The sequence below is a fragment of the Ostrea edulis genome, chromosome 9, assembly GCF_947568905.1.
Source record: "Ostrea edulis chromosome 9, xbOstEdul1.1, whole genome shotgun sequence".
NCBI classification, from domain to species: Eukaryota; Metazoa; Mollusca; class Bivalvia; order Ostreida; family Ostreidae; genus Ostrea; species Ostrea edulis.
Window position 1 is genome coordinate 53424368 of NC_079172.1, and position 26991 is coordinate 53451358.

The following is a 26991-nucleotide window of genomic DNA, read 5'->3' on the forward strand; positions in this document are numbered from 1 at the left end:
GTTTCTGTTGCAATTACTTTGAGGTGATTTGCTAGATTGACTAGACTATATGGTTCATTCATTGTTATCTGACCCTGGGTCCTACTGACTTGAACTGCAGTTGTTGAAGATACGTTTGAATTATCCCTCTGCGGGAAAATTTGGGAGATGCAGATAACAAAGAATGATCATTTAAATTACGCTATTTTTATTTAGAAATGATGACATGTAAATGACTCATTTCGCACGATATTCTTTGTACCGTATGGACATAAATGATGTGTTAAATGACCGATCTATCAAAGAAAAAAAGATGATGCAAGTCTTCAAGTCCTGCGTTTCTGTGTAGTTTTTTGGGGGTGGAAGGTGGAGGTGTTGTGTTGCTAAAACACGGAACGGAAAACGGAACAGAATGGAATTTGAGAATTAGAATGTAGATAATATAACACCAAAAAATCGGGAAAATATGCTTTATTTTAATTAAGAAAACAGGGTCATATGGAAAAAGGGGGGGGGGGTGGCCTACAGGGGTTTTAAATCTTATGCACGATGTGTAAAATAAAAGTCGAAACTGGTTCCGGAGTTGATTGAACATTTTAAAGGCCATCTAAATTATATATGCGTTTATCAAGTATATAGTTCATATAGGAATGAAACAAAACAACAAATGAATATTTATTTGTGAATATCTTATCGTTGTGAAATAGATTTGTTTGAGATCGCCTTAACTTTAATAATAATGAGCTCTAATAAAACTTTACCAAAATATGATTTGTAATTAGTTTACGGATTTAGCAAGTGTTTAACGAATCAGGTTGAATTGCGATACCAAACACACCGACACTCCAGTATCATTACAGAGCAGTACGTTAAATGTGTATGACTTCGGTTTGATCGGTTTTATACTTTAATTGTTTTTCATCTTCACAAAATAGACCGTGTGTGGATAATTCTATACAAAATGTATGTCCAATCAGTGTTACCTATTATAATAGTTATAATAAGTTCTATATAAAATGTGGGAAAATATGCGAGTGTTCAGATGTTGCAATTCTAAACTCAGTTGTGTCCATGAAAGTTTCATTGTTATAATAAATCTGCAATTCACAACAAATCTGAAAATGTTTAATTTGTCCATGGGCACAATTGCCATCTTGCTCTTTGAAGGGAAAGTACTGTCAAAATTGACCACAGAAATGAGAAAACAGTGTTATTTGCCAAATAGATCATCTATTTAAAAAAAAAACAACTATAACCCTGTTGTCAGTGAAATTAAGAAACTTTATAATTTGGAGATATTTGAGTGCTGATAGACAAAAATTTGACCTCAAATTGATAACTTTTTTGCCGGAATTCTAAATCTCGCTTTGGATCGATTCCTCGAGCAAATCCATATCATCCTTTTTTGAGTTTTTTTTACAAACGGTAAAACAATGTTACTCTAAAATTCTGCACCATCAATTGATTAAGGTAGGTAAACTATTTTGTATAAAAGTTTGCAAAGCGTTATACAAGAAGCTTGTAATTTCGGCATTGACAGAGATGTTAGCGAGGTAGAGAAAAGAAAGAACACACCGAGTTTATATGCCCCCCTTCCCCTTTCGTGGTAATACGTATTTAACGCACATGTATTTACACAGTATACTGTGTATGTGTATACCCAACAGGGAGTGTGGTATGTATAAAACAACGATAATATATGATCTTATCATTAATATCGTGCAAAATAATGGATATAATAAAGTTGTACACACTTACTTGTCAAGCAGAATCTTTGCAACTTCGATGTTTGTTTTCAAAGACAGTTTCGTCCAACGATCGTACTGGTCCCCAACATATATTTTGTTTTTGTTTAATCTAGCATTAACTTCTCTTTTATTCCTTTTTCTTGCTGAATCTGTCCGATACACTGCACATGCGTATATCAGCCTCCGAGGGTTTGACCCAGAGGTCACTTGCATATCTCTGATTACGTCAGGAAAAGACTGTCTTGCAAGACAAAAATTCTGGTACTGCTAATTTTCTCGTTTTCAGTGCGTTTTAGACCTTCGTTGAGTTCAAATTGAGTTTAGAATTTTATATCTCGCATTGAAGAAACGTTTTAGCGACACATTTAAAAAAATTGCCGCCGCCGACAGCTTTAAACATATTGTGTTCGATTTATTATTTTTTTATTATAGAGGCTGAGTGACCGAGGTACTCCAATCCTAAATAGGCGATAACTCATGGCAGTTCGTTTCTAATCTATACTTGTATATCATTATGAGATGACCATTTAATTCTATTCAAACAAAAATTCTCTGTTAGCCTTTTAGCTATTTCTTATATTTTGAAATAATTTTTTTTTAATTCCTCTTACTAGGATATCCGTATCAATCGGATTTTTTTAATCCCTTGGGGATCCGGGTTAGAAAAGGTCCTCAGTACCTCCTTGCTTGTCGTAAGAGGCGACTAAATAGGATGGTCCTTCGGATGAGACCACAAAACCTGAGGTCCCGTGTGACAGCAGGTGTGGCACGATAAAGATCCCTCCCTGTTCAATGGCCATAAGCGCCGAGTATAGGCCTAAATTTTGCAGCCCTCCACCAGCAGTGGTGACGTCTCCATATGAGTGAAATATTCTCGAGAGGGACGTTAAACAATATTCAATCAATCAATCAATCAATCGGATTTTTTACTGTATCTCTACGGGTTGGACACAAATCCGCGAGACATCGGTACAGGTAGATGTTCAAACTATCACATAATGTACATTTTAAAAATTATCTTATCGTTTACAATGTGTTCAGGAGGGGGTACAAAACCTTTTATTCATTGGATAGGCTCATAAAATACTTTCCTAAGGTGACAGCCAGGATAGAGTAATAAAATAAAGGAGTTAGATAATTCAAGTCTTTTTTCAGTAAATTTATTTTGCTTTTTAATAGAGAAACAACATATTGTCACAATCGGAAGAGGGGAGTGGTGTTCTTGCTTTGAATTTTTCATAATGAATTATAATGGTTTTAAAATATGTATGCATTAGTATGAAGTATATGAAACATTGAATTCTGAGGATGACTTTCTGTAATTTCTGCTTCTCTTGTTCATAATAAGCCTTTTCATTTTACAAAATGCTGACTTCCTCGTAACATTACTGCATACAATATTCCCCGTCCCGCGTTTTAGCAACACCCGTATTTACACAACCTACTTATTGTTAATCATCGATTCAGAAACACCCGTATTTACACAATCTACTGATTAATTGTTAATCATCCACTCAGAAACACCCGTATTTACACAACCTACAGATTGATAATCATCCATTCAGAAACACCCGTATTAACACAACCTACTGACTATTATATATCATCCATTTAGAAACTGGAACCAAGAACCCAATCAATGGAATGGTAACGAGGATTGTGCTACCATTAACCCAGATTATATTTGGAACGATTCAGACTGCACCTTATCCTTTCAGTACATCTGCGAATATCCCAATCTAAATCAAGGTAAATGCTTATCGTCATGTTTTTGTGTTAATTATTTCTGACTATATTTCCTTTCACATTGTATATCTTCGTGCTTAGGTGATTGTCCCCCTGGATGGATGCAGAGAAGTGATAATTATGAATGTTACTATTTTTCTGCATTCAATGATACGAGAAACTGGTTTGAAGCCAAGACTCAATGTTACAGCATGACGACTGATGTCAACCAACCAGCTAAATTACTGGCAGTCAACGATCAGGAAGAAATGGTACCATCACTATCATCATCGTCATTATCATCGTCATTATCATCATCATTATTATTATCATCGTCATTATCATCATCTACTGTTGCTTTATTGATCACACCCGTGTAGTATTTGAAACGTCGATGGTCCAGTTCATCGACTAGTATTATAATTTTGATAGTTTCAGATTGATAGCAGAATGTACCTTAAATGGGAAGGCAACCCACAAAAATTTTACATGATAGATGATAGGATCAATCATATGATAGAAATTTGCATTCTATTCTGTTGATATACATCCTAGATAAGGTTCGGTACTAATTTGAAAACGATAGAAATTGAAATTCTCGCCATCTATAGAGGCTGCCATGATGTGAAGCTCTTTTGTTTTCAAGACCACAAAAATCAATAATTTTGACGTTACACCGTCTGTTCCGGTTTTGATGAGATTCTAAGATGTGCATGTGGTAGATTTTACAATTAAATAGGTTGATGCCTTCTTTTCAAGCTGTTAATTGCACTAATGCGAAGGGGAGATGTGAACCCCCCCCCCCCCGAAATTCCTGACTCAACAAAGTCATTTGAAAAGAAAAGACTATGTAGACTGTGGATCCATCATTTGCGTAATGACAGGCTGAGATTCGAGACATTTGTATGAAGAAATGTATATCGTCTGCTACTCAACTGAAAGTCTTCCTTTCACAATTTCTTCTTGCATAAGAACGGGCTCAAATCTATAGGGCTCCAAACTCAACTGTTCGTGACTTGTCATGTTTACAGTGCTGCTGATGAAATAAATGGGAACCAACAGTGTGACGTCATAGATTAAACTTCAATGACCGCTCTCTTAGCGGCGGGTAATTTAAAATACATGTATATGATAGATTAATATTGATTTTATCGTTAAACAAGGGTTGTTGTTGTTGTTGTTGTTAAAGATTGTCATTACTATATCAGTACCGGTAAGTAATACTTTATTCATAAAAGCAACAATGTGGTTAGGGTTGCCTTTCCCTTTAATATATTTTGTTAAGTTGCCCTAAATGGAAAGCGGCTTTCACTTGAAGATATTGATTAGCATTTCTGATTTTTAGCTCACATGAACTGAAAGATCAAGTAAGCTTTTCTGATCACACTTTGTCCGTCCGTAAACTTTTAACATTTTTAACTTCTTTTAAAAGAACCAAAGGGCTAATTTCAGTTAAATTGCCACAAAATGCTTGGGTAAAGGGAATTTAAGTTTCTTCAAATGAAGTGTCAAACCTTTTTAGGTCACCTGAGTAAACTCAGTTAGTCTGCGTCCGTCGTGCCTTAACAATTGAACATTTTTAATTTCTTGCTAACTACCATTTCAATTCTTTTCAAATGGTGTAAAGCATCTTTGGGACTTGAGAGACATAACTTGTAAATTGCAGGATTCCTGCATCCTTGAGCCTTAGTGGTGGGGCAAAAACTGCTAAAAGGGAATTTTTTTTCAAAAATTTTCCTCTCTAGAACCGCAAATGTATAAGAAAAACTAAATGTATAGTGTTGCAGAGCAGGAAGGCGTCTACCAAAATTGTAAATTTCATGATCCCGGTGGTAGCGATTCTGACTCCAGGGCGGGACCAAACTTCGTATACATAGTGATATAGTGTATATATAGTGATATAGTGTATATATAGTGATATAGTGTATATATAGTGATATAGTGTATATTAGCAAAACATATGGCTTTGATGCTATTGATACTAAATTGAAACTATATGGATATTTAGAAGGAGTAAGTAGTATTTTACCAAAATGATTCTAGGAGGTAAGGGTTTGGTTCCAGAGCAAAATGCTTATAGTGATTATTGTCTTTATCGTTTGAAAGACTTCTTAAAGTTTGCTGATATGGTACACTATGAAACTAATTGCATATTTAGGAAAAGCAAAAAAGGATGTAAGAAAATTGTAAATTTTGCAATTCCAGGGTTGTGACTCTAAGCTTCCTGACATAGTGAAAATTTTAGTTTGTTCAAAGCATTGACCCCAGGGACATGATGGTGCCACAATAGGGGGAACGAAGTTTTACAAGAGGATATATTCGATAAATCTTTAAAAATCTTTTGAAAAACAACAGTGCTATGGTTACTCATATTAATAAGCAAGCATCCCCAGGTAGTGCAGATTCAAATTGTGGTCCCTAGGGGTACGCTGAGACCGAAATATGGGATCAAAGTTTACATTAGATATGTAGGAAACATCTTTTAAAATCTTTTCAAGAACACTGAACAGGGTCAGGGTTGCTCATTTCAATATACAAGCATTCCAAGGTAGTGTGGATTGACGTCTGTTCAAACCATGATCCCCGGGGTTGGATGGGTCCACAATAGGGGATCAAAGTTTTATATGGGAATATATAGGAACATATCTTTAAATAATCTTCTCGAGAACAGCAGGGCCATGATTAGTCATAATAATATGCAAGTATCTTCAAGTAGTGTAAATTTTAAGTTTGTTCAATTCTAGAGCCACAAAAGATCAAAGTCGGATATGGAAATTTAGTGGAAATTAAAACAAATCATTTTCAAGATTAGCAGGACCCCACTAAATCAGATTAAAAGTTATAGTTATGAATTAAATTAATTCAATGTCAAGCTATCAATAGTAGAAGTGGTTGAATCCAATGTGAATATATCAAATTTTGATTTACAGCAATGGCTGCAAGGTATACTACCGAACATCACTACTGCTGCTACACTGCGCGGACAGTTCTGGACGGGTTTGAATGACAGAAATGTTGAGGGAACTTGGACATATCCCTACAAAACGGACAACCCGCCCAATAACATAGTCATGTGAGTACGCATTAGACAACCCGCCCAATAACATAGTCATGTGAGTACTCATTAGACAACCCGCCCAATAACATAGTCATGTGAGTACGCATTAGATAACCCGCCCAATAACATAGGCATCTGAGTACGCATTAGACAACCCGCCCAATAACATAGTCATGTGAGTACGCATTAGACAACCCGCCTAATAACATAGTCATGTGAGTACGCATTATGTTAATGTATCCAGGTACCCTACAGCGTCAATATATTTTGTTCGTTGAAATATTTCATCTGACAAGAGTTATGCGACTCCAGGTAAAATCAAATATTTTTTTTGTGTTGCTACGTTTTAAGTAACATCTGGGTTTTTTAAATTTTTACAAACGTTAGAAGAATTGCCGATATAGAAAATAACTTCACTGCTTTAAAAAATGACAAACAGGTGAGATTGAGTAAATGCAACTTAATTTATTCGTAGCACAATGCAGTACATGCAGAATGTTACCGAGTGTTTTTAACTCACCTGAACCAATGTTTTCTGATTGAAATTCGTTGTCGTCGTTAACTTTTCACATTTTCATCTTCTTCTCCAAAACCACAAGGCCAATTTCAATCAAACTTGGCACAAATTATCCTTGGATAAAGGGTTTCAAGTTGATCATGTACCCTTCAAGGGGGAGATAATTTAGAAAAGGCAAACATAGAGTGGGGTCATTTAAAAATCTTTCCAAGGATCACTGGACCAGACAAGTTAAAGTTGAAATTTACATGAAAGCTTCCTGACATAGTGTAGATTCAAAGCTTCCTGACATAGTGTATATTCAAATTTGTTCAAATCATGGCCGCCGGGTTAGGGTAAGGCCACAACAGTTTTACATAGGAATATATAGGGAAAAAATTTCTAAAAGTTTTCTTCTCAAGAACAACAAGGCCGTGATTAGTCATATTTAAAAAATATGCAAGCATCTCCAGGTAGTGCGGATTCAAATTTGTTCAAATCTTGACCTCCAGGGGTAGGGTAGGGCCACAATAGGGAACCAAATTTTTACATAAGATTAAGAATATAAAGGCAAATATCTTATAAAATCTTCGTCTGAAGAATAGCAGAGCCATGATTAGTAATATCAATATGCAAACATTTTCAAGTAGTTCAAATTCAAGTTCAATTCAGGAGTAGGGTAGGGCAACAAGTTTTATATGGAAATATGCAGATTATTTATTAAAACAAATTCTTTTCAAGATTAGAAGGAAAATACTAAAAGATATCAAAATGCAAGTATTCCGTGGATTAATTTTTTATGTCCCTGCGACTAAAGTCGGACCCAATATCTCCTGAACTATTTAAGGTAGGGCTTTAAGTTTAATATTTTGTTTATTCCTCCTTTTGAAAAAAAAACCTTAGTTATATTTCATTTCTTGATCCTTAACTTTGTTACCGTGGCCTCCGAAGTTGACCTGAATTTCAAAATTGTAACTATTTAAAGCTTTAAATTTAATTTAACCTTCCTCGTAACTTTTGAATGGTGAGTGATATGGCTTCATACATGTATTTCATGGAGGAAAATCTTTTCAAAGGCCAAGGTGACTGGGGTGAGCGATGCGGCCCATAGGCCTCTTGTTGATCGAACTAATGCATAATTTTTGTACTTTATCTACTTTTAATGTTTGATTCTAATATGCCAACATCTTTGTAAAAAGAACAAAATGACAAAAAGCTCTCTCTGTCTGCCCGTCCGTCTGTCTGTCTGTCTACATATCTATCTACACGTGTTTTAAAGAACCAACCTTTCCAAAATTCCTGAAAACATGATTTACAAAAGTTTAAGCAAAGTACACAAATTTCAGAAACTGGAGGGGAGAACCGCTAGACCCTAAAGGCACTAAGGACTGCACTTGGCTGGGATTTGGGGGAAGATATTTCACAATCAACTGTAATGCAAAATTGGGTTTTATCTGCTCAAAATACGCCCAAGGTAAGCATACATCTAAAATACATGTACCTACATTTGAAATGTATGTGTAAACAAATATTATTTTACCCTATAATCGAACGAAAAGATACAGGTATTACTGAAAAGATACAGGTATTACTGAATTGGAATCTAGAAGGATCAGATTTGAAACAATATCTAATTAACGACTCCATGACTGAAAACGAAATTTCAAAGCAAACAACCAATTCTATTTCAAACAGTGATATCGGATTTGTATTTAGATATTGAATAACTGTATGACTGTTTGTAGGTGTTAGTGTAGGCGGCGCCGAGTTTCTTCGTCCATCTCTCACAGTCTTCGTCAGTCTCCTTGCATCTGTTCTCCTTGTACTACGATAACTAACAATTTAACACAGACTTCTCGCCATTATTTGAAAGCTAGAGAATTGTGGGAAACACGTGTGCGTGACAGTTTTGTACAAACGTACATTTACATGTTAAACATATTGTGAACACCTGTCAGATGATAATATACGTCAACAAGAAATCAACAATTCAGAGGCCATTAAGATGTACTTTTGATGGTTTTCCACCTTTATCACAATGTAGCACTTCGTAACTCGAATTTAAGTATTACAAGTATTTATATAAATCTCTTTCTGAAAAGGAATGCTATATTTTTCTTTGGGTTGTAAATGAAACATTTACAATGTAACCAGAATTGCAAGAATTAATAAAGACCAGTTATTGATTAGCAAAATCATATATTCCACTACCTCGTGTGTCCTCCGGGGTGCGGAGAGGATAAGTAAGCGAGTAATCATGTTTCTATTTTTTTTTTTAAAAAAAAAAAACAAGATCTACATATATACATGTGCACATACATCACATATTACATTCGTGATAGTTCGAATGGGTGTCTGATAGCCATGCTAGAATCCATATTTGTTTGAGAAATATTCATAATTGTTAGCTTTAGTTTAAACCATTTAATATTAATTATCTCTCCGAATCTTTTTATTTTTTATTAAAGCCTTGAACAGACAATAGTTCCTATAACAGTTTTGATCACACCATTGAAATGGCTATGTCACAATAACTGAGGATCCTTATCAATATTAACTCCCGAAAGTTACAGGAAGATGGAGAAACTTTAATTTAAACGCAGCTAAGGATTGGTTCTGTGGCATTTAGCACAAATTATTATGTCAACAGAATTAGAGAGAAAATTGGGAACGATTACACCAGGTATACAGGATTCTAAGTCTTACCTCTTCTCCTTAACTCATGACTCTGACCGTAAACGTCTCCTTTACGCGTGATTCTGACTGCAAACGCGTGATTCGGACTGTAAACGCGTGCTTCTGACTAAACGCGTGCTTCTGACTGTAAACGCGTGATTCGGACTGTAAACGCGTGATTCGGACTGTAAACTTCTCACGAACGCGTGATTCGGACTGTAAACGCGTGATTCTGACTGTAAACTCATGATTCTGACTGTAAACGCGTGATTCTGACTGTAAACTTCTCACGAACGTGTGATTCTGACTGTAAACGCGTGATTCTGACTGTAAACTCGTGATTCTGACTGTAAACTCGTGATTCTGACCTGTATACTTTGGTGCATTAGAAATGTTGGCTCCTCTGGCGGATGAGAAAATGCCATATATTGTATTCATGTCAATGGTACACTTGTTAAAGGTTGTGCCAAAATAAAGCGCTAAGATTTCAAGCTAGTTTTCTTTTGTTTGTTTGTTTTTTATATTTTTGTTTGTTTGAGAAAAATCCGCTAAACATTCCCAACGCCTTGCAACGAGTCTTGCGATATTCCATCCTTTTGTTTCTTCAGCCTGTGGAAAAGATCACAACTTTCTTAAGATAGGAGTTTGTACCATTGCAGTGTTGATATATTTTGGTCATATTGTTTGAACAAATTCATTAGTTTCATGTACCGTAGCTATTGACTCGATTTATAATTCGAGCGAATTGTTATTAGACTTGTAGAAATGTTAACGTTCATAAAATATATATAAGAATGGTATTGACTTATTTTAGAAGTCGTGTATTTGTGTTGTTTTTTTTTTTGTTTTTTTTAAATGAACGAACACCTTAAACCTATACACTGATATATACATGTATCTGTCTGTATGAAAATCATCCGAAAACATCTTTGTTTTCCCTAATCGTAATATGCAGTACCAAAGACAAAACACATACGTAAAGCAAATGCTCGAATCGAATAAAATTACGAATCGTCAATTGAACTTTAAATCGACATATTGCAAAACAACTACCGAAAGTTACATATCCTTGCATACATCTGTGCTTGAAAAAAGTACATACTGCCGAATATATGATTATATAAGAATTTATGTGAACATGTTTTGATTCGTCGGACTATCTAGAAAATGGAAGCCATTCGGACTTTATATCGATATATTGTACAAGTGCCGAAAGTTATATACCCTTGCATGAAAAAGTGAAGATGACGATATATGATCAGTCATATAAAGGATACAAAATTAAAAGTAGGGCAAATTCGGACCCCTGGTAACACCAGAGGTGGGCCCAGGTGACTAACAGGAGTAAGCGTCCCCATGTTGACCGTTCCCACCCACCATGATCCCTATACATGTATGTTGATCAGGAAAGCGGAGTAGTCCGTAGTGAAAATCAGAGTGTAAAGAACGACCTAATGACAGGTTGTATTTGTAAATTAAATCGTTATAACGACCATAAAATTTACGAAATGCTGAATTTTAACGAGTCTGTTACATGAACTTATTTGTCAGTAGTCTGCCTCGATTCAGAAAATCATCATACGCAGAACATGCTCGTCCGTATCGATTCAATTGAGAGATATAAACACCATAGGCAATAGGAATATTGCTACATAGATATGGGAAGTTGACGATGAAGAAGTTGAAGTCATCCCATTTGTCAAAGAGTTGAATTGTGAGTTTGTTGTTAACATCTATGTTAAAATATCCAGGTATAAAGCAAATGTGGAAGACCCTATGATGTACATGTATTTTATTTCGAGTTCACTCGGATATATCGAATCTACATGTGAGTGAAAATGAATATTGTTAATAAATAAAACGTCGTCGATATATCTAAATTAAATGACCCACCCTATTTTTGCATTTTCGTTATTATCTCCCCTTGAAGAAGGACGTTGCCTTTATTCGAACAAACTTGAATCCCCTTCACCCAAGGATGATTTGTGACAAGTTTAATTTAAATTGGATCTGGGAACGAAGATGAAAATGTGAAAAGTTGCAACGACAGACAACGGAAAGCTTTGATCAGAAAAGTTCAGTTGAGTCTTCTGTTCAGGTGAGCTATAAAGCACCTCCTTATCATGAAACACACCCACATAAGGTAGTCATGACATTTCATAGCTTAACGTCTTGTTCAAACAGACTAGCGACTCTCACTTCTATGTCATTTCAAACATCGCAACATGAAACAAAACTCGATTTATATTCGATATTCTTGATGTTTATATGCGTGAATTTTGATTTATATTCGACGATTTTGTTATGTTTATTCGAGATTTAACGAATATAAACAAAAAATTATTGAATACAAATATAAATATCAATAATATCGCGAATATAAATCAAAATTTTCGTATATAAATATCAAGATTATCGAATATACATAACAAGATTATCGAATATACATACATGTAACAAGATTGTCGAATATAAATCAAGATTTACGCATATAAACATCAAGGTTATCGAATATAGATTAAGATTTACGAAATATAAACATCAAGATTATCGAATATAAATCAAGATTTGCAACGAATGACATGCCATACACTTCTACATGCCGAACGTTTGGCGTAGGAAGTATCTTCATTCTTATACGTCTAGGGTTTCATGCGGCCAGGTACAAGTGGTGCTGAAACTCACACCCTCCAGGTGAGAATAACTAATGGATCAAATATCGAGGATGCCACATATCTGTGGCAGTCTACTCCGCTCCCCCACAAACCACCTGTCAATATGTGCTAATCTGATACATCTATTCACATACAAACCACCTGTCAATATGTGCTAATCTTATACATCTATTCACATACAAACCACCTGACAATATGAGCTAATCTGATCCTCTCCTGTTCACATACAAACCACCTGTCGGTATGTGCTAATCTGGTACTCTCCTGTTCACATACAAACCACCTGTCAATATGTACTTATCTGATACATTTATTTACATGCAAACCACCTGTCAATATGTACTTATCTGATACATTTATTTACATACAAACCACCTGTCAATATGTGCTTATACTCTCCTCTATTCACATACAAACCACCTGTCAATATGTGCTAATCTTATACATCTATTCACATACAAACCACCTGTCAATATGTGCTAATCTTATACATCTATTCACATACAAACCACCTGTCAATATGTGCTAATCTTATACATCTATTCACATACAAACCACCTGTCAATATGTGCTAATCTTATACATCTATTCACATACAAACCACCTGTCAATATGTGCTAATCTTATACATCTATTCACATACAAACCACCTGTCAATATGTGCTAATCTTATACATCTATTCACATACAAACCACCTGTCAATATGTGCTAATCTTATACATCTATTCACATACAAACCACCTGTCAATATGTGCTAATCTTATACATCTATTCACATACAAACCACCTGTCAATATGTGCTAATCTTATACATCTATTTACATACAAACCACCTGTCAATATGTGCTAATCTTATACATCTATTCACATACAAACCACCTGTCAATATGTGCTAATCTTATACATCTATTTACATACAAACCACCTGTCAATATGTGCTAATCTTATACATCTATTCACATACAAACCACCTGTCAATATGTGCTAATCTTATACATCTATTTACATACAAACCACCTGTCAATATGTAGTTATCTGATACATCTATTCACATACAAACCACCTGACAATATGAGCTAATCTGATACTCTCCTGTTCACATACAAACCACCTGTCAGTATGTGCTAATCTGATACTCTCCTGTTCACATACAAACCACCTGTCAATATGTACTTATCTGATACATCTATTCACATACAAACCACCTGACAATATGAGCTAATCTGGTACTCTCCTGTTCACATACAAACCACCTGTCGGTATGTGCTAATCTGATACTCTCCTGTTCACATACAAACCACCTGTCGGTATGTGCTAATCTGATACTCTCCTGTTCACATACAATCCACCTGTCGGTATGTGCTAATCTGGTACTCTCCTGTTCACATACAAACCACCTGTCAATATGTACTTATCTGATACATTTATTTACATACAAACCACCTGTCGGTATGTGCTAATCTGATACTCTCCTGTTCACATACAAACCACCTGTCAATATGTGCTAATCTGATACATCTATTCACATACAAACCACCTGTCAATATGTACTTATCTGATACTCTCCTGTTCACATAAAAACCACCTGTCAATATGTGCTCCTGTTCACATACAAACCACCTGTCAGTATGTGCTACTGTTCACATACAAACCACCTGTCAGTATGTGCTACTGTTCACATACAAACCACCTGTCAGTATGTGCTACTGTTCACATACAAACTACCTGTCAGTATGTGCTAATCTGATACTCTCCTCTATTGATAGACAAAGAACGGTAATCGAGAATCATTACGATTGCTAACACAGAAGTTCGGATAGAGAAAGCTGCGTGGATTGTATTTCAAAACATAAAACAAGCATATCTTTACTTTATCATCTAAAACTTAAGTTTATTCATATGTATAAAACAGGCATATGGAATTGACAATCTTAATGAATTTCACTTTATCCATTAAAATTGAAATTTATTCATACGTACATGTACCTGTACCGGGTTTGCATTGTAAAACTTTGACACGCTGCTTTTGAGGATATTTTAACGTAAGGCAGATTATTTCATAGATCTAGTCCATTTCAAATGAAATGTTAACGCATGTTTTCCGAGCTGAAGGCCGTGATATGAAAAATGAAATTTAATTGATGACTGCAACTCTCCATTTAAACTTGACCGGCATCGGCTAAGGGTTTGGGAGGAGCAGACTGAAACCCCTTTGGATAACAAATATGAGATTACATGTAACAAAAACAACTCGGATTCAACAAACCCGAAGTCGGTTTAAAAACTAATTATTTGCAGTTAAAAACCTGTTTACAACGCCCATTTTGAATCCAGGACCAAACTATATTATACGTGGAAAAATATACTCTGAAGAAAAAAAACACGTTCATTTGACGTATCTAGAATATTTACCATACGTTGTAGGTGATTTATGATCAAAGGTTTAAATGTATTTCATATAGCCATTGGCGGATTTAGAGGGGGCTATGGGGGGGGGGGGTGGGTGAAACCCTTTGGTTGAACATTTTAGCAGAAGTGTTTTTTGTTTTTTTTATCATTTTGGATTTTGAGCACTACACCCCCCCCCCCCCCTCTCTCTCTCCATCTGGCTTTTGAACTTGAACATTTTCTGGATCCAAACCTGAATAACCATCCAGAATTTTCGTAAGCATTATAAATGGTATGAGAAACTACAAAGTAATGACAGCATAGTTACTCGTCAGTCTTTCTCAATATATGTTGCTGTCATACCGTAGAATTACAATCACACCTACGGTGAGGCTGTCCCTGCCAATCTCTCGTACAATGCAGTCCACACAGGCAATCAAAGGCACCACCTTGTTCAGGAAAGCACAATTCCTACACGAATCTTGTTTCGAATTCGTTTAGCAGAATCATAGTATGGCATTGTCATACAATACAGCAATTAATGATAAATGACCTCGTCATTGTCTAGATTTTATTTTTTTTTTAATTGCTTTTACCACGCTTTAATTTCATATTTTAAAACAAATAAAACCTTCTCCTTATCAAACACATCCATTGTTTGTTATTTCGTAGATTTCTTCAGGTTACAATGTAAGACGAATTGATATTTGAACAATGCGAAAAGATTTGTAACTGTCTTGTCTTGTGACAAATATAGTTTTATTGTGTCATGATATTTAAGCAGCTGATATTCTTTGACATTCCAAAGTTTAAACTCATCAAGCAATGATCATTGTCAAGATGAATATGTAAAACCTACAAAAGCAGCCGCGGCCATCCAAATCATTTCCTCTACGTGATTGAAATTTTAATGACTATCACAAGCGCCTTATCGAGCCATTATGAATCTCCTAATTAGAAAATTTAACGTGCGGTTAATACCTGAAAATGTCAAGAGAGAATTTGATGATCATGAACACGGAAAAATCGCTGAAATTTATGTCTTTTTGGAGACGAGTTAAGCAAACAAACATTGTCTGAAATATGCTATTTCCAAGAATGTGTTTTATTCACATAACTACACTGCCATGACGCAAATTAAATGAATCAATGGTTCCATAGAATTATTTCTTTAATTAGGAGGGACTGAATAAGGAATCTGCTGATAGCAATTAATTCAGCAGACTGAAACAGCTTAATTTGCCTGCGATTATTCCCTTATATAACCGTGAATATTGTGATAGTATTTGCTGTAAAAAGTAAGAAATGAAAATGAATTATGTAAACTGAAGAGAATGTAAAATGTACTTGTGTTTCGTTGTAATGGAAGATTACTCTGAAATTCGAGATTTTATCAGTAACGTTAAGAGTAATGTATTATAATAGCAACTTACCTGCGTGTTAATGTGTAGGCTAATTCAGCTTTGTGTACAATATTTAAGCCACATCTCTTAACCAGTTATCATCAAACTTAAACGATTGATACTATTCAAGGTTGTAGGTGAAAGGTTAAATTCATCGTACGTAAAGGAAATTCCGACAGAACCATATAAATCCCCCTACACCCACGACTTAAAATAAGAATTAAAACAGAACAATCAAAAGATTTCACTTCAGTTCTGTGGGGTATGGGGAAGTGGCAAATTAAACCAAAACACATTATATCAGTTTTTGTATGTTTGTGTGTCTCTGTAAGAAGCTTGTTACATTTTGTATCTACAATGTACATGTATATCCAAATCTTTTGTGAGAAATTCTCAAAGTTTTGTGTACAAAATTTAAGCTACAATTTTATAAGGCTTTTGTCAGACTTGGAGAAATGGTACATTATACGTGGACGATCAAAGTCTCTAGGAGAGAAATTCTGAGACCCCTTGTGAATAAGGAACATTTGGTAAACTTTCAGTAATACCACTTAGAATGACAATATTAATTCCGATTTGTTTTCAAGGATATAGATATTTTTTTTGCAAAATTAAATTCCAAGTATCTTGATTTCTATATCATTTTTATCAAAATTCAAGGAAAGAAACCGTGGATAAAAATCCATATGGTATCTAAGGATAGACAAGACAACGGCATGAAAAAATATCAGTGAATTAGTTTTCTCATGTTTGGTAAAACCTTAATAGTAAGCCTATGGGCGGCGGATAAAATATTTTAAAAAGACTTTTAATTAAACAACTGAATTTTTAAAAAAAAAAACATACTGAAATACATAACAGACTAGCTTAGAATAAAAATCAATAGACTCAGTCGCAAAATCAACAGACACCGTTGAGAACGAACTATCACAAATGCAAAACCATCAGTCATTAACAGAATGGACGCTAGATGGCGTGCAAAGAACAGTACACTCTGTACAAACTTATAGCTGGAATTATGTTGGTTTTTTTATGGAGTTATGGCAAATAACTTCACTTGAAAATTAGTGAATTATTGTTCCGTTAAGCTTTCCCTAAAATAATGTCCTTTTGAACCGATTATAGGGAATTGATACCCTTTCAATGATTATTCAGACTTTGTGGTTCAGAAATATAATCAATAAAATACACTGTACATGAAAACTCAGTATGTAAACCCCTGTTTTCACTTTTGTGTGAGTGCAGAAACGTGTTATAATGGCATTAGATATGAATTAAGTGGGACGGTCACGTGATCAAATCTTGTGAAGCCTAAAGTGCTTCTCAGTAGAACTAAACCAAACTAGGCATGATGTTGTAAAGGACTCAGTGCGTTTGGGGCCAAATTTGGCCCCGTGTTCAAATTAAAAGATATCCCTTAAAGTTCTTTAATAAGGTATATGTTTTTATAAAATGATTATCATATGTCCGTAAGAAGCTTTATTTCTATACAATACATACGTAAATACAGTATAGTTTACGATAACGTTGTGCCATTTTGACGTTACTTTATGCGACGTCATGAACAAGAAGGCTGTGTCTTATTATTATTATTTTTTGGCAAAAATAAAAGTGCATTGATACGGCACGGCATTGTGTACACACAGGTCACGTGCTAGCTTGATGACGCGACCTCTAATTATAGAATGACGGCACGGTATATAATAACGAGAGGGTATGTTATATACAGTGGCAGAAATGGCAAAGGTATGCACAGTGTAACGATACTTTTTGGTACATAGCGTCGTCATTCGCGCAACGCTTTGCAACCGCGTGCGGGGACTGCCCCTTTTTAGGCTGATTCCGGGACCGTTTCGTTGTTACATAGAGTGCCGTATCAGTGTACTGTGATTATTATTTGAAAAGTTTAGTTGACCCACTCCGATTGATTAATTGAATATTGTTTAACGTCCCTCTCGAGAATATTTCACCCATATGGAGACTGCCAGTGAAGGGCTGCAAAATTTAGGCCTATGCTCGGCGCTTATGGCCATTGAGCAGGGAGGGATCTTTATCGTGCCACACCTGCTGTGACACGGGACCTCGGTTTTTGCGGTCTCATCCGAAGGACCGTCTCATTTAGTCGCCTCTTACGACAAGCAAGGGGTACTGAGGACCTATTCTAACCCGGATCCCCACGGGATGACTCACTCCGAAAGTTTTCATGAATTCATGATTTGTAAATGATTCAAATGTGGCGTATGCTACGATTTGAATGACGAATTTGTGTAACAGTATTTAGTAATTGTATAGTAACCCATATTCAATTAATTTTTTATCATTCAGCACATGTTTGTGTCTTTACATTTGGATTAAATTGCATTGTTTAAATATGAATTAAATGAATATCAATTGTATACATGGTGAGTGGGTACATGAAACTATACTTATGTGTATATATACACCATATTCAAATTCCCCTCCAAGAACACTAAACGTGTATTCAGCGAAGACACTAAACAATGCTACATTTGATATAGTGAAAATAACATGAAATTCATTCAAAGTAATGTGAGAAGAAATATTAAAATGCCTTGTAAAAAAAACAAAAAACATTACATTGGGATTAAGAATGTATTGCACACGTATTCAACACTATCACAATGAAAAGAATAACTGAAAATAATCTTGCAGGATTTTAAGATTCAAGATTTTAGCAAATGCACGTGTATCTATTTAAAAATATATGATAAATACTTCTTTATATACAACACATCTTTCAATGCATTGGTATTTACGCAATTGTAACAGTTTGAATTATAAATCAGTATTATCGTCTCAAACTGCGTCCGAGGTCCGCATGGGAGAGAATCGTACATTAAGACAGCCCCCCCCCCCCCCCTCCACTTCTTGCTACATGTCTGATTTAGTCCTGTTCAGTCAGTTTCTAATAATGAATGAAGTAGCGACAGTTTAAATTGTACAAAAGTAAATTGTCTTTTATGACAATTCACTGCCATATATAATACCGTCAGTCAAAGGTTTGTATTATCCAGCAGGAGAATTGTAGGAGATATTTGAAGAAAATAATTATTTTTTTTAAAATTACAATACCTGGTCGACTACCTTTGTATACAGTTAGAACACCTCGTCGAAAGTGATTAGAGACGCATTTTTTGTTTATTGTTTGAGTAAAAATTTAACACATCGAAACCGGCGACAACAACATGAGAACTTACCAAATGACAATCTAATTAAAACCAGACTTCTTAGATCCGCGCCGTATACCCTGCGTAAGATTGTAGCGATTGTGAGCGTATTCTAGGATCTGGTTTTAATTAGATTGACCAAATGATATCTGATTGGTCATCTTTAAGTTAGCAATTGTTGCTCTCGTTCGTGATGGAAGTAACCCTTTCTTTACAATTTTATCGGAAGATATAGTCTATATTGATTAGAGACGCGAGTTTTCATTTAGTGATCAAGAATAGCAAGCATTGTGTAAGTATTCTATAACAATACATGTCCCCCACCGGCCCCAAGTCAAGTAGTTAGCGTAATAATAAGCTCATGGTCCCTTTGAAATTTGAATGATATCGCTTTTTGCATTTTCTTTAAACCTTGTCAACAATCGTCTGCAAACACTTTCTAATCATAAATTTGGAACTACTTCGTAATATGCGTATGAATTGAGGGCATTCACGTGGTAGAGGCTGTAAAAAAATTGTAAAATGCTGACAAAAGTTCGGAAGTTTGTTTAGAAACTCCTGCTTCTTCCTTGATTCTCCTGAAACTTTCCATGCCACTAATTTCAGCGTGTGGGTTCTCATTAGTGGATGCATCTGACCCCCTGGTGATAGTAGCAGCTCTTGAATGGGAGGTAACAGTACTGGATTGTCTATTGACAGTGCCTAAAGCATTGGGTAATAAGGCTGAGTTTGCCATGCTGGAGTTCTTATTATTTCTGCTTTTTCCTTCAGCACTTTTGCTAGACATCTTGTTATCAGACAGAATGGGGGGAATGCATACCCTTTTATCTTTTGCCATGGTATTTGAAATGCATCTGTTCCCTTTGATTGTGGGTCTGGGCGCCAACTCATGTACTGTTGTAGATGAGTATTCAAGCGATCTGCAAACAAGTCCATTTCTAATGGGCCCCATCTCTGATTGATCTGTTTGAAAATCCCCAGTTGCTGGAGTCTTTCATGTGTCGACTCTCTGAGTCTGCCTGAATGTTCAGTCTCCCGGGGAGATATTCTGCAGTAAGCATGTGATCTGCTTGGATAGGCATAATGACCATATCTCTTTCGTTATTTTTAGTAACAAACCTGAATGGGTCCCCCCCCCCCCCATCTTGTTTAGATGTTTTAGTTGTTTTGTTGTCTGACTTTATGTGAACATGAATATGTTTGCTTTCCTTCGTCATAGATTGAACTGCAAATTGAACTGCCTTCATTTCCAGAGCATTGATGTGCAGTTTTTTCTCTAATGGAGTCCATGGTCCTCCCATTTTTACTGATAGACTGCCCCCCCCCCCCTCCCCGGTTTTTGAGGCATCTGTCTCTATTATTAGATCCGGGTTCACTGACATTCGAATTTGTTTCCCATTCCATTGATCCAGCTGCTGGATCCACCAAGTTGTCTCCTCTTTGTATGTTTTGGGAAGAGTAATAATTTTCTGATAATTCTCTTGTGATTTCAGAAGACATTTGTAACTCTCTTACGTACAGAGAAGCCTGGATAACTGCCTCTACTGTGGCACTTAATGTACCGATTAAACTTGCTAATTCTTGAATTGATACAGTTTCCTTGCCTAGTAGATTTGAACATTTTTGCTTTATACCAGCCACTTTTGTTTCTGAAAGAGTTATCTCCATTCTTAATGAATATAATTGTAAGACCTAAGAATTCTAGTCTAGAACTGATTTTTTCCAGTTTAAAAGCCAACCCAGATTGTGAAGGAGCCACAGCAAAGTGTATCTGTCTTTTTGCAGCCCGTCTTGTGATTGATTTAGCAACAATATGTCGTCTAAGTATATCACTAGACGGACCCCTATTTGCCTCAGTATGGCAACAACTGGTTTCATTATTTTTGTGAAAATCTGTGGACCTGATGCCAGTCCGAAGGGTAGACTCCGGTACTGCAGTGTATGACCCTTGTGACGAAACCTAAGAAATTTTCTGTGATCTGAGTGAATTGGTATGCAGAAGTATGCATCCTTGAGATCTACTTTGCATAGCCAATCCCCTTTCTGTATGAGATTTCTCACAACCTGAAAGCCTTCCATCTTTTAAGTCACGTATTTGTTCAGGCTTTTCAGGTTGAAGATTGCTCTCATTCCTCCATCTCTCTTTGGGCGTACAAACAAATGACTGATAAACTGATCTTTTGTCGGAGACTGAACAAACTCCACTGCCCTATTTGATAACGTTTCCTCTACTTCTGAATTTAGAACATTTGTTTCCATTTCTGGCAGAACGATTTGATATTGTGAATTTGTTTGAATTGGTTTTGCATGAAATTCTATCTGGTATCCGGAAATACTCTTCAACAAGTATTTGTCTCTTGTTATCAATATCCAATTTTCTAGGAAGTGTTTTAACCCCCCCCCCTAAGGGAATGTTATTTTGATAAATTTCTTTGAATTCTATCTGACTTACTGAGGCATGCAGTTTGCTCAGACTCGAGATTTTCACTATTTGTTGTAAAACTAGACGTATGCCCTCTTTTAATTTCATACCTGCTGTCTCCAGTTCTGTTCTTCTTGGGGATCCTAAATCCAAAACCTCCCTTCTTTGGGTTTGCCCACTTTGCTTGAAAGACTGATATGTCGAGACTCTGCCCCCACATCCTTGGCTATGACCTTGCGAGTATCCACGTGAGGGCTTCCCCCGAAAGGGCTAGTCAAAACGTCTACGCTCTGATTGGATCTCACGGGATATTTTCTTGCACGCTTCTTGCATCTACGATCCAGGGCTTTATATATGGTGTCACCATACAGGGTATCGGTCTCCTGAGCTAAATCATGCTCGTAAGTTTTTAATTGCTCTTTGGCCTTTTTACACCTTTCATGATTTTGGCTAGGAAGTTCAGGCGTCGTTCGTACAAACAAGTAGCATTTGCCTGCCCGACTAGGACGACCACTTGCTCCACTAATTTGAGCATATCTATGACTGAAAAATTGTCATTTTCTTCCTGTTCTTTCCTAGCCCCATCAATAGCTGACCAAACCTTGACCAATGGTCCCATAACTTGTGTTATTTTCTTTTGTATAAAAGCTAAACTTTTATCATGCAACTTAAGAAATTTCAGAGTTGTAGTCTATGAAATCTTCTACAAACTCGTCAACCTTTGGAGGGTTACAGAAAGCATTTGAAGACAGGAGCATCATCTAGAATATTTCTGTTGATGTTCTCATCTGTCAGATGTTTATAGAAGTACTTTCTACAGTACGATGCCATGCTCCCCTCCAACATGAACGACGATTCATCCTCAGTAGGGTCAAATTTTTCAATGTCTGACTCATTGTCAGCATGAATTGATAAACTGTCCCCATTGTCATCACTTTGAGCCCCCTGGGCAATTTCACCCTCACTAAAACCATCCCTACTCGATTCTTGACCCGACTCATATGGGTCACTATCAGAAGACTAGTCGCCAAAATGGCCTTTCTCCATAATGCACAACGTGCCGTAAAATAAGCACAACACAACGTGTCAAAAAGTTGCACAACGTGCCTATATAGTATACACAACGTGTCTAATAAAGCAAGTAATCAAATATTTCACCAAAAACCACGAATTTATCGAAGAAAAAGTCACGATTAAAGTAGACTTGTGAAAGAAGCCAACGGAAGAAGGAAGTCTCAGGATTTTTGAAATCCCGAGCCCGATATCTTTAAAAGGCTTGTGAATAGAGGAAACGCAGAAGAATACATCATTATACCTTACTTCAGTTTACGAAATAAAATTCTTCATTCGTATCCTCGGCCTGGAGTTAGGAACAACCTCACCTCCAGTATTTTGAAGAATGAAACACGTATATAGAAATCAGAAGTCTCGCTTCTATACCTAACGTTTTCAATATTCAAAACTTTCTATACTTGTGTTTCTGTCGCCACATGGGGTCTAGATCTCTTGTGTGTTTGAATAAAAAATCGAAAATCCATAATCGGCAATGGATGATCGAGGGGGGGGGGGGGGGGGTTACATGTATTACATCTAAAATCAGGAAATATTATAAATGTAATTACAATCTCTTGTCGATAGATGCTGTAAACCAGACGAACTGGATTAGAAATGGGCATGCATCAAATTATATATGTAGATTTCGCACAACAAAGAATACGGAAAGCTAGAGAGAGTACAATGTCATTCATTACTAGAGATGGACTGACGTACGCCGGTAGAGGACTAATAATCAATCGTATCGAGTTTGAAATTTTGGTCCGATGATTTAGAATTCAAATGCCATAATCATCTCGACGACAGGTGCATGTGAATGTAACGTTCGACATGTATTTTTCCTGGGTTGTTGGATCTCTGTCACCCAGAAAGCACGGAATTATTCGATGCTTTAATTGCTATCCTCAAAGTACAATATTCACCTCGCCCTTTGATGTAGAAAGCATCTTATTGGCCCCAAAGGTCAACTTGACGCAAACGTCATAGAGATCAGGTCCTAGAAAATAAAAGAAATCATTCAATATTTTTTTCTTTTAGGTTGGACCACACTGACAATATGCATTTTGTACATCTCTTTCGGACAAAGAGTTAATTGTGAAGAAATATCATACACTAGCAACAATTACGATCAGGTGTTATTTTATCTTTTATACGGCTCATATGAACAGAAAATTCGTCGTTGAAAAAACAGCGAGGATGATAGTAACGAAATGAATGATGATAGTAACGTAAGAACTTTCGTTACTATCATCCTCGCTGATTTTTCAACGACGAATTTTCTGTTCATATGAGCCGTATAAAAGATAAAATAATACCTGATCGTAATTGTTGTTAGTGTATGATATTTCTTGTCTACATTTCATTCGCAAATAAAAAATACAAATAGATATAATAAGTAAACGTGGTCTTTCCGGAATTTCCTTCCGCCATCTTGGGATGATAGTAAAGATCGTTACTATCATCAGTTTAATACCAGTGGTTGGCATCTGAGTGGTGAAAATGTTAAATCTCAACACAGTAGTGATTTAAATCTCTCTTGCATAAAAATCCATCACTCGGACGCTATATTTATTGTTTTTGGTGTATGTAAAATCTAAACCGAACCAAGCCGAAATCCGGAATTTGACTGATTGTATCTTGCTTAACGTCTCTCTCTCGAGAAGAGAGAGAGAGAGAGAGAGAGAATTTTTCACTCATATGGAGACGTAACCAAGACCGGTGAAGGGCTTCAAATTTAGGCCTTTGCTCGGCGCTTACAGCCTTTGAGCAGTGAAGGTTCTTTAGTGTGCCACACCTACACAAAACCATGATATGACGAGTATTTGACTGAAAACCCCGTGTGGCGTAGGGGGTGAAAATCTTGTGGCGTAGGGAGACTGAGAATGCCTTTAGCAAATCCGGGATAATCCAGCGTCTCATCCGTGAATGTGTGAAAGGGTCTTCATGTCTGTCGCGGCCGGGATTCGAACCCCGGCCTTCCGCATGCGGGGCGAACGCTCTGACCACTAGGCCACTGCGTCGGTATTTGAAATCGGTGGATCGAATCCAATGGTATGAATTGCAGTGCATCGAAATTTTCGGTGCACCGCACAGCCCTAACATATATGTATATACTAGAATAAAATTGACATGTGTTACCAGTACAATACCAATAAAAATTGAATTTACGTCTATTTTCTATGAGAGAGAGAAAGAGAGGAGAGAAATATAACAGTTTTAAATGTATTTTATTTAGAAATTCATTAAACAACATATCATGATTGTCAATAGTTGCAGTAAAGGTATATCACATAACACAGTATGTTATTGACATTGACTCCAACTGGCTGGCTGTAGCACCTCATCTTGAATTGCTGCTTTCATTGAAACTAAAAGAAATAATTCATCTTCTTTAATATGAACTGCTAGTGATAATATACATAGTTATCATAATGCTGCATGTACGTGAAATATATAAGCGAAAGAATTAAGGGGGGTGTCAGAAAAAAGGACGCTTTTTGGATATTCAATTAAGATCGTGACTGATGTAGCGCCTGGATACACAGCTTTACCTGTAACAACAATTTTGCAGCACAAATAAATAATTCATAACTTCAGTTGCCAATTTCAAATTCAGGGAACTTGATACTGACTAGACTCACTAGTCATGTGTTCATCATTGTCAAAATGAAATATGTAACTCTCTCTCTCTCTCTCTCTCTCTCTCTCTCTCTCTCTCTCTCTCTCTCTCTCTCTCTCTCTCTCTCTCTGAGTATGAATGAGGAAAGGCAGCTTCGATTTTCTTTGCTCAACATATATCTTATTTCACAAGCTAATCTATCACACCAAATCCAAAAAGAGTACATAAGTCATTTACAAACACACACATAACTACTTACATAAAGTGTACATAAGTCATTTACAAACACACACATAACTACTTACATAAAGTGTACATAAGTCATTTACAAACACACACATAACTACTTACATGTATGCTACATTTAGTGCCCTCATGGAAAATAGAAAGTGGATTCCTGCACCTGAGGATAGTAGACGTACGGTCCGGGTCCTCTTCTGTACATGACTGCAGGGTAAAAGCGGGGAGGCGGTGGCGGCGGTGGGTGAACTACGGGTCCGTACAGTGATCTGTAGCAATCCCTAGCAAAGGCGGGGTGAACAAGAAGACAAGGATCGACATTATTGTAAACATGACGATTAACGATGACATTTGGAGGAGGGTTTTGGACAGATGTTGTGGCCGATGCCGAAGCGGAGGCTGAAGCCGTGGCAGTGGCGGATCCATCGGGGTGTACACTAGTAACGGTCTTGGAGATGGCATCATTGTTCGAACTCGTACTACTGCTGATACTGGGTGAGCCACTTGATTCGCTGGAAAATCCGGGAATTATGTAAATTTTTGTCTCTCCAGTTAAAGGATTTATAGCAAATGCAGGTTTGGATGAGCTTTCTGCGACTGCAGCAGAGGCGGAAGCAGCCACACCCCCGCCTGATGTGGCGACTGAAGACGCTGCCGCAGCAGCTTTCGTTACTTTAGTGGGGCCATTACGAGTTGCTGACGCACCAACTACAACTTGTCCAGGAGCCGCAGCAACACTCGGCGGCGCCGCAACAGCAACTGAGACACCCGCTGAACTTTCTGGAAATTCGCCTTGACTTGAAGCTGCAACAGCCGCGCCAACGGGAGCCGTCAAACTCACAGGATCGGAAGCAAGAACTGAAGATCCAACTGCATTTGATGCAGTTGCTGCGGCGGCAGAAGCCGTCGCACTTCCGGAACCAGAAGCGGCCGCAGAAGCACCACTGCCTGGTGTGTCTGCTACTGCCGCGGCACTAGCTGACTCAGACGCACCAAATTCTGGAATCTCACTGTTTATAATTTTTAAACACTCCTGCTCCGACTTGAATATGAGACAAGGCTTATAAAAGTCCTCAGAGTCCGCAAAAACAATCACAAATGAAAGTGAAAGAATTATCCACAGTTTCATCTTGTCTTTTGTATCTGGCACTGCAAATAGAATTGAAATTGAAATGGTTTTTTCTTTATGTTTTGTCAGTTCCTGTGATACCAACACAACAAAGTTTGTACTTGTACTATTATCTAAGGAATGCATGTCTAGTCTTTTTGTAGTGTGGGATATAAAAATAAAGGGGTTAACTTGAATAATCACCCTAATT

At 36.7% G+C, this 26991-nt stretch overlaps 2 protein-coding genes and 1 pseudogene across 2 annotated transcripts in view; 1 reads left to right on the forward strand and 2 right to left on the reverse strand.

The window, feature by feature from the left end:
• Nucleotides 1-10177, forward strand: part of LOC125658068 (macrophage mannose receptor 1-like) — a 48562-nt gene extending 38385 nt beyond the window's left edge. Inside the window, exons 14-18 of the mRNA XM_048889151.2 lie at nucleotides 3343-3476; nucleotides 3555-3724; nucleotides 6383-6525; nucleotides 8353-8480; nucleotides 8752-10177. Of these exons, the coding sequence (XP_048745108.1) occupies nucleotides 3343-3476; nucleotides 3555-3724; nucleotides 6383-6525; nucleotides 8353-8480; nucleotides 8752-8840 (664 nt within the window). The 3' untranslated portion in view covers nucleotides 8841-10177. The remainder of the gene's footprint in view (nucleotides 1-3342; nucleotides 3477-3554; nucleotides 3725-6382; nucleotides 6526-8352; nucleotides 8481-8751) is intronic.
• Nucleotides 10178-12605: 2428 nt separating this feature from the next.
• Nucleotides 12606-25157, reverse strand: LOC130050565 (uncharacterized; annotated as a pseudogene).
• Nucleotides 25044-26808, reverse strand: LOC125658067 (pneumococcal serine-rich repeat protein-like). Its single transcript, XM_048889150.2, has 2 exons — nucleotides 25784-26808; nucleotides 25044-25181 (listed from the first exon to the last, which is right to left on the reverse strand). The coding sequence occupies exon 1, from the start codon at nucleotides 26799-26801 to the stop codon at nucleotides 25806-25808; it is 996 nt and encodes a 331-aa protein (XP_048745107.2). The 5' UTR covers nucleotides 26802-26808; the 3' UTR covers nucleotides 25044-25181; nucleotides 25784-25805.
• Between the last annotated feature and the right edge of the window lie 183 nt (nucleotides 26809-26991).

Coding starts and splice junctions, on each gene's coding strand:
- LOC125658067 (XM_048889150.2), bottom strand. CDS start 26,801: ATGAAACTGTGGATAATTCTTTCACTTTCATTTGTGATTGTTTTTGCG.